Raw genomic sequence first — 14,252 nt, forward strand, 5'->3', positions numbered from 1 at the left:
TTTGCTGAGAGTTCTATCAACGGCTGGAAAAACTGGGCTTATTCAGGAACTCCCCACCAATTCTCCACCTTGACCACTTTTCCCTGCTGTTGGTTTCTCATCTCTTACCTTTCCCCTGACTTTATTTGTGATGACATGGAGAGGAAAATCAGCAATAGTAAGGTTTGGGGACAGAAGAAAGTCAAGCTTGAAGTTCCAGCTGGGTTCTCAGAAACAGAGGAGAGAAGCTTTCTGAGTATGTTCAGTAGCTCTTCATTGCCACTCACAGTGCTGGAACTATTAGGTTCAATTCTTTCTGGCTGAGTGGTTGAGCCTGGAGGAGTGAAAACTGAAAATCCCTGCAAAACAGAGATAGAGAGCTCCAGCAGATGCTTAGAATATATTCCTAGGAATGTATGCAACAAGCTGAGAAGTCCATACTTAAACAACTCTGAAGGCTATAATCTAAAATTTTCTTTATATGTAGTCTGTTCTCAAAGGTCTTCCACGTTTCAGGAGCAGCTTGCCAGGTGGTATGGGTGTTGTGTCCAGAACGGACCTTCAAGGAAGTCTCATTATATGGAGATTCTTGCATTGCTTTTTTGATGCAGGCCATGGTCTTTGCCAGCTAAAGAACTCAAGAAATAAATGCAACAAGGAAAGTACTTGTAAATTAGTTATATTTGTACCCAATTATTCTTTTAGCAAAACACCGAGACATTTTTTGCATAATTGTTTGATGCTAGTACAAAAGGTGGATGGAAGAAACAGGCAAGGACTCAGATATGCCTCCTCCTTCTGTCCAATATCCTTAAGTTAAGGTGTCTAGTTACCTTAATGAACTGTGTGAAAACCATCATTGCCCAACAAATCCACATTGGGCAAATGAGATTCATCCTATGATGACATCTCATGGACAAAGTAACCTTATATATGTAGTGAGAGTAGACAAAGACCTCTTGGTCCTTGATGCGGAGAAAGAGTTAGATTACATCAAATAGCCATACCTCAAGTATCCACCTCAAGTATCTGCTCTCCAGAAGATTTTCAGGGCTTCTCAGGCATCCTCATAAACTAGAATCAATAAATAGCTTTTACTCTGATCCCTTCCATCTCCAAATAGAACACAGAAAGGATTTTCCTTCTCTCCACTGCTGTATGCCATGCATACATGGAATACATAGTCCCCCAGATTATCCATCAGGAATCCATGGACATAAAAGGTGACATTTTCCTGATGACGCTTTCCAGAAAGTGTCAGCTTCTTCAGAATTCATTGCCCTAGATATAAAATTAGCTATCATCAGATACAGTAAGTGTAAACTTGTCTCCTGGAGATACCCATTTCTTTCATTCTTTCCCATTGAGAAATTATCCCTCTCCATCAGTCTGCCTGACCCAGAAGACACTTGGCCCTCCCATCTTGAACTCCATTAGTGGCCAGCAGGAGACGGAGGGTGGGACAGTAAGGTCCCTTTTATTTGCTTTTTCTGATTTGTATATTTCTTGTGTTAGCCACTTTGAGGTACTTTTGAAAACTGTATAAATAGTTTTTCTTGGCCCATCAAGCCACAGCTTCACTTTGGAATCTTATTGTCCCTTCACTTTCTGATCTACATAAACTTTATCTACTGACAACTTTAAAGTTAGGTCCACAAGGATGTGTAAAAGCGATCCTCTCATAACTGCAAGACATCAGTGCACTACTGCTAATCTTGTGATCTCAAGAAGAGTTGCAATGCATATGAATTGTCTTGTCTAGGATGTCTTGTTATTTCAAATTATTCTACTCTCTCTGTTACTACAACCTCTTGTAAAACAGCACACACTGCTTTCTGACTTTATTTGAGCAGGAAATAAACCATGCTAAATCATTCTGAACGCAATAGACCTGTGGTTAAAGGAAGTTTTGTAGTTCCAAACCTGGACTTGTATTTTGCAATCGCTCAGCTGCAGTTCTTAGCCAGATGCTTGCAACCCTCCTCAGAACATCAGACACCAACAGAAAAGCATACTACCAAACATTGGGTATCCTGATCTGGAATTATCATACAGATATTCCTAAATACATATTCAAGCTCATCCTCATTAAAGGAACTCAACTCACTTGGGACCATTGGAGAAAAACGTTGAATCTTGATCTGTTCTATTTGATGCTTGTTGTGCACCACCCAGGATTTGCTACTTGGAAGAACACGAAGAAGCTTCCTCCATGGAAACAGCAGGGCATCAGATGATGGACTTGCTGGCTGACAAAACTCTTTTTCCTATTAGAGACTTTTAAAGAAAAATGAGCCGTTATCACTTCCTATACAGCAATAAATGAAAATATGCCACTTCTACAATTAACTGCATATCAAATACCATGCGGGATACTAATATTTTCTCAATCCTATTTGGAATGTGTACACTATCCTCCGAAGCTCTTGTTTTCTACCATCTACTGGATCATTCTCTCCTTACTTTTGAAGATGATGTCTTCTGATACTGGGAAAACATCCTAGAGGGAATTTTACATGAACAAATTTGACAAGACTTCTAGACGTTGTTCACTGTTTCTTCTGTTAGCAGCAATGTTAAGGTCTTCCAAGTTCAGTTCTTAGCAAGATTGCATGTTATTCCAGCAAAGCACGAATTAATTCATACAAACTGTAGTTAGGTCTGCTAGAAGAGCTGTAGACAAATTGAAATATTATTTTGCTTATGAGGAAAGTGTCTAACAGTTGGACTGGTTGTGGGTTTTTCCTGAACTATTTAGTACCAAATCATCACCCAGAAAGCATGTTTAGTGACTGTTCTGAACATAGCAACTCTGTTTTTTGTTACAAAGAACTTCTGAAACAATTGTGTGTCACCAGGAATGGATAGTACCTTCTCTGTGCTCAATGTTGCCATCAGGGATGAACTTTGGGGAGAAGTTTGGAGTATTGCTCAGGGGACCAACAGCAGGGGCCCAAAAGGAGATTGGAGTCTTGCATTTGAAGTATACATTATCAGGACTCTTTGAGATAATTAAGCCCTGAGTCTAAAATAAGTTAACTACAACACTGTCTATCTTACCAAACTGCAGTGGCTGGACAAGTTCTGTGATATGACAAATGTATAATGTCATTCGAAACAGTTATAAAAAGCAGGTCATCCAGTGACAATAGTAATGCAATGGTTGCTTGATTCTGGTCATACATGTGACCTCCTTACCAGCTCATAATCATATTCCCAAGATGAGATGGTTACTTATGCTGAGTTATCATGTCTCCTTTCCCTTGCCATACCTTGTAGAGCCCTCAGCGTCAACGTAGCCTTGACAATCTTTTAAATAAAAGTTCAATCATTATTTATGTATTTGGAAACCAATTTTTGTTGCTGTGTATTTACTCTGTATTTTTGTCTTACTTTTGTTGTTTGTCAGTACTTTTCTTTCTTATATTGTATGTTCTTTGAAAACTTGCCAAGCATTCATGGTAAAAAGTTAAAAGGGGTGTATGTGTTTGTCTCCAGTAGTTTAGATTCCAGAACTCAGGTGTAAATTCTGAAGAGCTGCTGAAAATGTTACCCACACATTTATTTTAGGCTGTTGCGTGATAAGGTGCAAGTGACTGTCACAATAATGCTCAGATGTTCTATCCTTGTCCAACAGAGGGCAGTACAGCCCTGCTTCTGTTTGCCTCCTTTGACAAAATCTGGCTAAAAAGGTTCTGTACAGGAGCTATATTGCAAGGGAGAGGACAGACTCTCATAAGGAAGAGAGAGAGCTGGGATGCCCAAAGACCACAAAAGGATGGCTGTGACATTTGTGTAACCCCATGCTACAATGCAATTACAATAGCAATGAATTTGGAGCAATGAATTTATTTACCCAGGAACAAACTTTGTGGAGGAAATTCAATGAACTATTAATCTGAACGAAGAGTATGGTGTGCAAAATACAGGATCCAGGTGTATATATGTGTGGGGAATCCAAGAGGTACATCAGTGTTCTTGGTGAGGTGATGGAGAGGCTCCATGCATAGCAGTGGTGATAGGCAGGCAAACAACTTAGTATTTGTGGGGAATAGGATGCGCCGAATGACCCCAAGATCACCACTACGTGGCCGTGCGTTTCATGTCTCTGCAAGCAATTTAATATATATATAACTAGCTTGATGCCCATGCTTCGCTACGGTATTTAACTACTTTAAATCCAGTTATAATACTTATGGGTATGTAACACTTTTGGGTTTGTGTGTTTTTTTCAAGTTGGTTTTATAGTATAATAGGATAGTGCCTGAGCTTCACAAAGCTGTTTGAATAAAGTGAAGCATGTTGATGCTGAAAACCGATGAAGTGAATTTAGAAATGTAACATTTATTGAAGAGATTTTAAAAGGAAAAGATACTAGTGCAGTAAATAAAGTGAAAAATACATACAAGGGTTTTTTTTCTACTGAGGGACCTCTTTGTAGACCACATTGGTGGTTTTCCCCTCAGGTGTTAGGATCACCAGGTTGCTGGGTGAGTTCACTCTGGAGTAGGCCACGTAGAACTACCCATGTGAGAAGCAATCCTCCCTCAAATCAATTCTGCCACCTTCAGTGTCTGCCCCTGGGACTTGGTGATTGTCATAGGCAAAGCATACTTTGAGGGGGAACTGCAGTCTTTTGTACTTGAAGGGGTTATCTGATGGTATGAGTGGTGTGCGTGGTAGGAACACCGACTCCCCTCGAGCAGTGCCGGTGAACAATGTGGCCTCAATGACGTTCCTGTGGAGGGCTTTCACTTGCAGTCTGGTGCCATTGCAGCGTTTGGGTGGGTTGAGGTTCCAGAGCAGCATCACTGGAGCCCCCACTTTGAGGAGAAGTTTGTGGGCCAGGAAGCCAGGAGGGAGTCTTGTTCCATCTTTCTTCAACTATCTGCAGTTTCCATTACCTGATTTTGACATCAGAACACAGAGTTCCACAGCTGGCCAATCAGAGGGGGGTGCAAGTAAGCAGGAGCCTGCCAGCTACATAGGAAAGCCAGGCCCCACAGGGAGATTGGCAACCCTAGTGAACTTTGAGGGGAAGACTGGGAAATGCATTTGACTTCAGGACACATTTAATGACTCCCAATAGCAACTTCAGACTGTTTAGAATGGGGGGGGGTGAGGACCAATAAGGCCTCATATGCAAATGACCTCTGTGTTCTAACAGTCATGAAAGGAACATTCTCCCCAAATTTCATGTTTCTAGGTCCAGGGGTTTGGGCTGGCCGTTGATGAGTCAGGGCTTTTTTCTGGGGAAAGAAGTGGTGGAACTCTCACCTGGGGCAACTCCTGGGACGAGGTGGCAGCCCTGTTACTATATGCACGTGTGTGCACACACAGTGCTTGCGCGTTCCCGGGACTGCACGATTTCGTCACTTCTGGGAAGTGACATCATTTCACAGGCTGTGACCACCCCAGGAGCGCTCCCGTGCTCCACGGGGGCCCAATTTGGGCCAGATCAGGCTGAATTTGGCCTCGATTGAGCCTGAATGGGCTGCTGCAGTGTGAGGGAGCACTTCCCTGCCCAGCAGCGACCCAAACCAGGCCATTTCGGGTCCAAGTTGGGCTGAATCTGGCCTGAAACGGCGAGGATTGGGCCTGAATTGGCCTGGAATGGGCTGCTGTTGCATGAGAGAGCACTTCCCCACCTGGCAGCGGCCCGATCCTGGCCTTTTTGACCCCAATCTTGGAATTTTAGGGCCCAAATGAGGCCCAAATGGGCCTGAAACTGCCACGATTGGGCCTGAATTGGACTGCTGCCGCATGGGAGAGCACTTCCCCCACCTCGCAGCAGCCTGATCCTGGCTGTTTTGGGCCCAATCCTTGCCTTTTAGGGCCCAAATTGAGCCAAAAGGAGCCCAAAACAGCCAGAAGCGGGCCTGAAACAGGCTGTTACTGCATGGGAGAGCACTCCCCTGCCCGGCAGCGGCCTGATCCTGGCCATTTCAGGCCCAATCCTGGTCATTTAGAGCCCAAATTGGGCTGAAATGGGCCGGATATGGCCAGGATTGGGTGTGAATTAGCCTGGAACAGGCTGTTGCCACATGAGAGAGCACTCCCCTGCCTGGCAGTAGCCCAATTTTGGGCATTTGGGGCCTGATCCTCACCATTTGGGGCCCAAATTGGGCCAAAACAGGCCCAAAATGGCCAGAGTAATGGCTGGAATAGGCTGCTGCTGCATGGGAGAGCCCCGCCCAGCAGCAGCCCGATCCTGGCTGTTTCAGGCTTGACCTTGGCCATTTAGGGCCCAAATTGGGATGAAATGGCCAGGATCAGGCCTGAATCAGACTGGAATAGGCTGCTGCCACATGGGAGTGCACACCCTCACCTGGCAGTGCCCCAATCCTGGCCATTTTGGGCCCAATCCTGGCTGTTTTGGGCCAAAATGGGCCAGAAATGGCCAGGATTGGGCTTGATTCAGCCTGGATCAGGCCACTGCTGGGTGGGGAATGCTCCCCCGTTGGACAGTGGCCCATTCCAGGCCATCCCCCCATCTCCCACTGCGTGTGCTTCTCCCCCCTCTCAGGAGCATGCTTACCTTAAGCCATTTGCTCCAGGGAAACTGATCTCTGATCTCCAGAGGACGGGGCCACCACACATGAGAGGTGCCAGAACACCCTTCCAGAGCATTCCAGAAGAAAAAAAGCCCTGGTCAGGGCACTTATCTTTATATATATAGATAAACCATAATAACAAATATATTTCAGGCTAAGAAAATTGCTTACATTTTTGTAAAGGTGTCTTGTTTTCATAGCCTTTACCACTAATTGAAATAATTGCCAGAGAGACAAGAAAACATCAACAGATGTCTAACTTAGTATTCCCTCCCCTATGCCTTTATAACTGTCTAAGTAAGATGTATTCACGCTGTAATTGGGCGGACAGCTTAGTAATAGTAGAATAATATTATTTCCTGTAGCAGTATTTTATTTTAGAAAGAGTATTTTTATGTCAAGGTATTTGTCTAGTTATTGTAGTAATGTTGTCATAAGCAGTGTGTATGATAGTTTTAACACAAAGTTTCATTTCCCCCCCTGTATTCTGTATTACTCAATCACCTTTTGCTAATTTCTGTCATCAGAGCCGATTCTTATTCTTTCTTTGGAAGAACTGGGATAACTGATCACATCTAAATAAATCTGTGTATGTTAATCTTAGCTGAATATGTGTTTTTTTTTAAAATAGGTGATGCCCATTGATTCAGATTGATGGACTTTATATAGTAGTACTATATACAGCATTCTAAATGATCTAAGCATTCTGCCAGAGAGTTCCTTCCCTTAACCTTGCCAAAATGAATCTTGTATCCAAAGATGCCAAGGACTGTGCATGAAACTTGGTGCAATACTTGTGCTCTACCTTTGACATCTCCGTTCCATTTGGTTTACTTTTTTAGCTTATTGTGCAGAATTTGGATCACCAGATTGGGGCTTGGATCTACTGGAAATTTCCAAGGACTCAAAGGATTTCCACCTGTAGAATGTGATTTCCTGTTTCCACTATGTCCCCAAAGGCTGTCCCCATGCTGTTTCCGGATGAAAGGGGACCAACCTTCCCTCCAGGAACAGCATGGGTGGGGAGGGGAGCCAGTGAAAATCACCTCTCCCCTTCCATCTGCAGAAATCCTCTGCTGGATCCAACCCTAGGAGAGAAGAGAGAAAATAAGGATGAGACAATTTTCTGGCAAGCCATAGGACTGGGCAACAGGAGCTGTGATGGCATGTCAATAGGATTGTGTGGAATCCCTCACCCCACCCCATACACACTCAATGCCCACTGAACTTCTACACAGACAGTTTCTGAGTCTTTAGCAGAAACTGCTCTCATGTTTTAAGGAGTCTAAAATTTGCCCAAGTGGCCTAGAAACCCACTATTTTGTAAAATGCGAGGTGAGATTTACAACATTCTGGAACATCATGGTTTCTGTACCACAGCTGTGAGCATTCCCACTTCTAGCTTCCGTAAATAACATAGTTAATCATCATGGGGCCTTAGGATCCAATCCTAAAACTTGCTCTGCTGCTAAATGTTTGCTTAGGAAGATGGAGACATATTGCATCATAGAAAAGCCAGGTTTCCATCTACTGAAGTCAATAAAACAGCCCTCTGGCCCTAATGTGGGGACCCTACCTAACAAGATTGCCTCTTAGATAGCGCAAAGTGGACAAATATTTCACAGTGCTACTGACAATATGCTAGGAAAGAGTGCTTAGATCCAAATGCCCTTCAGCAGCAGTGTCCAATTTGGCTGCTTTATGCTTGCTAATGGGTTTTTATATTCATGTTTTTGTATTTGTACTAAGCAATTGGTGTTTTACAAGTTCAGATAGCAACCCTTAGTGCAATCCTAAACAGAGTTATACCTTTCTAACCACTTCAGACTGCAGTGTAATCTGTACAGTGTTTGGGGTTACAGCATAGATGTGACAGACCATTGCAGTATGGCAACACTGTATAGATGTTTCTCTATTGGTATAGGCAGGTAGATCAGCTGAAATAAGGATCAGGTCCTTTGAACTCCTGATAGCCTCCAAGGTTTCTAGAACATTAGCTGATAAATGAGACCATTTGGGAGGGAGGATAGCAGCACTTCAGGAGTATTTCATAGTGTCTTTTAGCTTAGCCAAGCTTATTTCTTTGACCTGAAAAGGATGATAAATAATAGATGCGGCTGCTGCTCCTTCTCCTGGCTTCCCCCCCCCCCTCCTCACTCTTTAAAAACCATCTCCATTTTCTTGGGATGAAATGTTAAAGAGACTGGAGCTGATTCCACTCCCCCTTCCCCCTTGCCAGGAATGGAAGGGCTTTGGGGCAGCTGCACAATTGCTGGGCAAGCCAAGCAAAATGGTGGGAATGCTTGTGGAAGTGGTGAGTGCACTCTGAGTTACCTCCCATTCACTGCCTGTGAGTCAGTGCATTTGTTTAACCTTGCAGCATAATGAGCTGCCAGGGGGATTGCTCCACTTCAGAGCAGCCTGCTTTACTTTGCAGCCATTTGCTCTCAGTAATTTCTTTCCAATTGTAAAGAATGGGCATAGTCTTAAAATCCTAAACCAGGACTTAAATCAAGGTAGGCATTTGCATCTCCACCTTCCTCTGGGGTTCGTAGTGCATGTCAGCATGGAGCCTTTGGGGCTACATCTGTAACTCTGATTGGAGCATGTTATTTATTAGTCCGTTTTCATTACTGAAAGTAGCACTTTATATATTTTACTGCCTTAAATGGCAGCCTGGCATGCAGAAATGACACATATCTCCATGCCAGGAATCGCTTGAAATGACAGAAATAAGTCCCATCAGCTCAATTGCTGATGATGAGGCTGCTGTTAAAAGCACAACGGCAAGACCCGCAAAAGAAGGGGTAGCCTCAGCGTTATAGTGGAAATGTTCTTAGACAAAGTTGATGACTAGGGGTGCAAAACTGCCAATATCATCATCCCTAGATTGCTGCTGCACCTAAGGAGTCGGACCACACCAGACAAAGAGGTGGGAGTTCCCTGAACAGAATTCTGTAGACCTCTTGCATTCTCTCTCTCTCTCTCTCAGCTTAAAAGCAGCATTAGGTTGCAAGAGGAGGCTGATCTGGCTCATGATGCTGTTTCACTAACCCTTCTTCACTATAAGGCATTTTGACATTACTAATGTCTCCTTTCAGGCTCCCTTGTAGAGGGATAGCTGCCATGTGGACTGTTTCAGCTGCAATATTTTAATAAATAAGTAGATACCCATACAGCTGTGTTTGCTGTGTTCAGAGAAAGAAATCTTAAGACAATTGTGCTTTTTAGGCCGTTTTGATCCACTACATATATATAAAAAATCATTACACCTTATCTAGCACCACACAAGCCACTAGGGGAGAAGAGTTCTCCCCCCACTGCCGCCCGTTAATGGCAAAGGGAATTATTATTTTAGAGACAGAATTAATAGGATCTTAATGAGCCTTGCTCCCTGTGCATTGTTCACTTCACTCTTGACAGCAGCTCTGTGGATCAAAGCATAGAATATGTCAACTTCTTACTGTGAGCTTTAATATAGACATGTATATATTTTTTTATTGAATGATCATGTTTCTTCATCAGTAAAATAACTGATGAATTAACTTTTGCCTTCAGAGAGAAACATATGGCAATTTGATGGCCTCCCTCCCCACCCCCAATGAATGTTTTATACTGACTGGTGCAGTTTATTATGCTCCTTTCATATCCTTCTTGTAACTGGAGTATTACTAAGGGAAAACAAATGCATGCTTCTCTGTAGAATGTAATCTTTCTAACGTCCTGTATGGAAGGACCTTGAAACTGAGGTTGGCTTTGCACATTATTACAAGTAGTCAGAAAATGGATATGTGGTATTTTGGGGTGGACTTCAGAATAGCATTTTGTGGAATGGCACAAATGCAATTGAGAAAGGCTTTCATGACCATGAGGCTAAGCTTCATTGCTTCCTGCAGTGTATAGTTAACTAGACAAGATACTTCAGAATTAGGTACTGTGGTAGGATTTTTTTTTAGAGTTTGGTTCTGAGACCAGGCCATTAGTAACATGGATTCAGCTCAGGCTCTGTGAGAAAAACTCCTAAAGGTTTCAGGGGGAAGCCCTTAACTTTTGTTTCTGTAAAAACCCCTGAAGGCTAGCCAGAGTTTCATTTCCCTGGAAGAGGGGGAGAACACTAAGTTAATTAGCACAGATTGGCGCTAAGGAGTATGCAAGGTCTTTTGCCTTGCCTCTAAATCACAGCAGAGCATTTAGATAGATGGGCTTTAGGTCATCATTATCTTGTTTTATTTATTTATTTTATTTTATTTATTACATTTCTAGACCACCCTCCCCGTTGGAAGGGCTCAGGGCAGTGTAACAACATACAATTTATGACATACAGTTTAAAACAATAAAAACATTATAAATAAACATTTAAAAACATTATCCATGTGAAATAAAATTTCTCAGATGGCGAATATAAGTATGTGCCACACTTTATGAGCTCCTGCATGGGTGGTTGATGGTCTTCAGTGGTATGGCCGGCAAGAGGACAGCGTAGCCCTCACCAAGTGCCTGGTGGGACATCTCCATCTTGCAGGCCCTACGGAAAGATAACAAATCCCGCCGGGCCCTGGTCTCCTCAGACAGAGAGTTCCACCGGATTGGAGCCAGGACTGAAAAGGCCCTGGCTCTGGTAGAGGCCAGATGGACCTCCCTGGGGCCAGAAACCATCAGCAACTGATTATTAGCTGATCGAAGTGATCTCCGGGGAACATATGGGGAGAGGCGGTCCCGAAGGACGGAGCCTGGGCTTGCAAAGTGTGAAATTCCTTTCTCTGACTTGTAAAGGATGTTTTAGATTTAGTGGCCCACTTGATCCTTGGGAAGGCACAGGATGGATCTACTGATAGTAGTCTTGTTTTCAAAACATCCCGACTTTGGTCCATAAAAGTAGGAGCCGAAAGCCCATTCATCTGCTGCACTGCCAACTGGCAGGGAAACTTCCAGGAGTTTCCCCAGCTATTGGTGGGGTAGCCCGAAAGCTTTCGATTCAGGAGGGAGGAGGAACAAATAGTGTCTTGGTACATTTAGTCTTAAAGCCTTTAACCTATATATATATTTCTTAAGTCTTAGTGTTAAGCTGTTTTATTTTTCTGTGGTTTGCATTATAACCTCTGATATATATTCAATAAACTTTTAGGTTTTAGTTAAGCATCATTCCATTTTGTACAGAGTGCACTTTCTTTAGATAAGGGACAGCTAGGGTATTTAGTCTGCATAGCCTATTGTCTTGGTAAGAGGCACCCTGAGCGGCCAACTGAGGGGGAGTTGTGGAGCCCAGATGGGTTCCTCCCCCCCACCAGCAGCCTTTTAGGGGGTTTTAGCCCCTTTTTCTCACAACAGGTACCACACTGCTACACAAGAGTAACTGGTACACATCATGAGAAAATTATTATTTTCCTTCATTCATTTCTCGCTTTCCTCATTCTTCTGAAAAGTTTCTAAAGTGATATGCAACTAACCAAAATATCATAAAGTCATTAAAAGGTCATTAAAATAAAGTCTCATGGCATTGCAAACACAACTGAACTATGAGGACCTCGCTATCTGAAGATGCACATTTCCATATACACTGAACTACATGTTGTCTTCTTTTTCAGCGTTCCGGTTCACTGAATATTGTGGGCTTATCTAATGCTTTAGAAATGGAGTTATCTTCAACAAGGGTATCCAGGTCAGCTGATCCACAGACACAAGATGTCTCTACTGTAACATCTGGCCTGTCCCAAAGTATGCCACATGTCACTGATATGCAATTGGAAGCTGCACCAAGTTTCAGCCTGGCTATGGACAGAACTGCAAATGACTTGAGCTCTGAGAATATGGACCACTTAGCAACAGGTAGCATGTCCCTGGGGAGTGCAGTGTGCAAGGTAAGAATTGTAGCTATATCACACTGGCAGGAAATTTGTTTAAATGGTCACCCCTCATAATGTGGTACAGCACTATTCTGCTCTCATTTTTGGTCTTCAGCGCATCCCATGTGACAATGGTTATGCTTTTGTGCAAATCCCATTAATTTCAATGTCCTATGCAGAATAAATGCCCTCGTGGATTGTAGCCTATAGCAATTAGATTGGAGGTTACTCATGCTGCTGATTTGGCTTCTTTTGTGCAGGCCTCAGAGGCTGCCTATGTGCTTTTTTTGCACCCAATTGCTATCCGTTGGTATCAAATGGAGGCAAACAGAAATGTGTGCAGTAACCTGCCTTTAGAGAATTATACAACTGGTTCCAAACGTCTAAAACATCTAAATGTTGAACTTGTGTTTCTTGAACAGACAACATTTGTGCCACATATGACCCTCTTAAGAAGTGGCAGGCTGAGGGTTCCAAAGTTGTTTACAATATCACATTTTAGTCTGTGATTCAAAGAGTGAAAAGACAAAAGTCTCATGGAGCATGTCTAAAACACCTATTTGGATTTCCAGCCTTTGCATGCATATCATTGTGTATGTGGGATTCTCTGAGTCAGGGTAACAGTCTCCAGAAATGTCATTGTCTGCTTCTGTTATGATTATTTTGTCAAGGTTGAAATTAAAAAGCAGTTTGTGCATTTCAATGTCATTTCCCCTCCAGCTGGAAAATGAAGAGTTTGGCTCTGTGAGTTACCCTCTTGGAAGTAATTCTGCTGCAGCTGAGTCAAAAGACAGGAATGAGTTATCTCTTCCTATGCAAAATATTCTGGAAGAGCCTATTAATCTTTCAGTGAAGAAGACTCAGCCATGTGTCTCCCCTTCCATCTGTATCACTAATTCTTCCTGCATACAGCCCTCTAATCCAAAGCAACCAAGACATATTGAAGGTACCAGACTTTTCTTTATCTTCTTCAGGCTTTCTGAATAATCTAGATTTCTATTTCAGGATCACTGTAGATGTTACACTTTCTGCTTTTGACATAAAATGATGTGTGCTTTTTACTAACAGACTGATTCTGAACTGATTTTTTATTTCCAAAATGGTTTCCTATTCATTATGGACCTACTTCCTAATGAAAAATGGGACAGAATTTTTTAGCATGATTGCTTAGGTCTGATTGGATAGCAGTCCTCTTAGTAGAGATCTAGAGCTTTCGTTTAGTTTTGAATGAGCCTAAAGATTATTCATTTTAAGTTAAGAATTCAGGCACTTTGAACCTCACTAATTTCTTTAGCAATTGATCCAAAGTTGGGGGATTGGGGCTAATTTCATTTTTGTACCAAAGCAGAAAATGTAGCAGAGAGGTAATCACCACAAAACTCTATGGAGTTACTCTATGGAGTTACTTTTTTTTCTCTTAGTCTGTTTCTTGGCTTTTCAAAACTTTGGTTCAGGCTTTTGGGCCTAGTCAGACTGCAGAAGAGAAACCTCTGGAAATTTACTGAAATGTTGAGTTAGCAATTCCCAGAGAGATGAGAAGATGGAACACAGGTAGGGGTAAGTTGCTCTGATTGCAAACTTATTTCAGATGTAGAGAGACGTGGTCACATGTTTTAGTAATGCCCCAGTCAATCAGGATCAGGTCATGTTGTGGGCAGCATGGCCTTTTGTTATGAGCTGTTTGTGGTTTGCTTCCTGCTTACACACAATCTTTTTTTTTTAGTTTCTATATATTTTATTAAAAAAGGAAAATAGCAATAAGAGAAAAATAGCAATACATACTAAACAATACATAAAGTAATTTGTGGTAGCACCACAAATTTTGTTAGTCTTATAGATGCTACTGGACTCTTGCTCTTTTCTACATTTTGTACCA

At 42.5% G+C, this 14,252-nt stretch overlaps 1 protein-coding gene across 1 annotated transcript in view; it reads left to right on the forward strand.

Moving 5' to 3' along the window:
- Positions 1 to 14,252, forward strand: part of TRIM66 (tripartite motif containing 66) — a 64,097-nt gene that overhangs the window by 31,491 nt on the left and 18,354 nt on the right. The window contains exons 10-11 of the mRNA XM_054969990.1: positions 12,119 to 12,391; positions 13,097 to 13,322. Of these exons, the coding sequence (XP_054825965.1) occupies positions 12,119 to 12,391; positions 13,097 to 13,322 (499 nt within the window). The remainder of the gene's footprint in view (positions 1 to 12,118; positions 12,392 to 13,096; positions 13,323 to 14,252) is intronic.

Source organism: Eublepharis macularius, chromosome 2, assembly GCF_028583425.1.
Source record: "Eublepharis macularius isolate TG4126 chromosome 2, MPM_Emac_v1.0, whole genome shotgun sequence".
Lineage (NCBI taxonomy): Eukaryota > Metazoa > Chordata > Lepidosauria > Squamata > Eublepharidae > Eublepharis > Eublepharis macularius.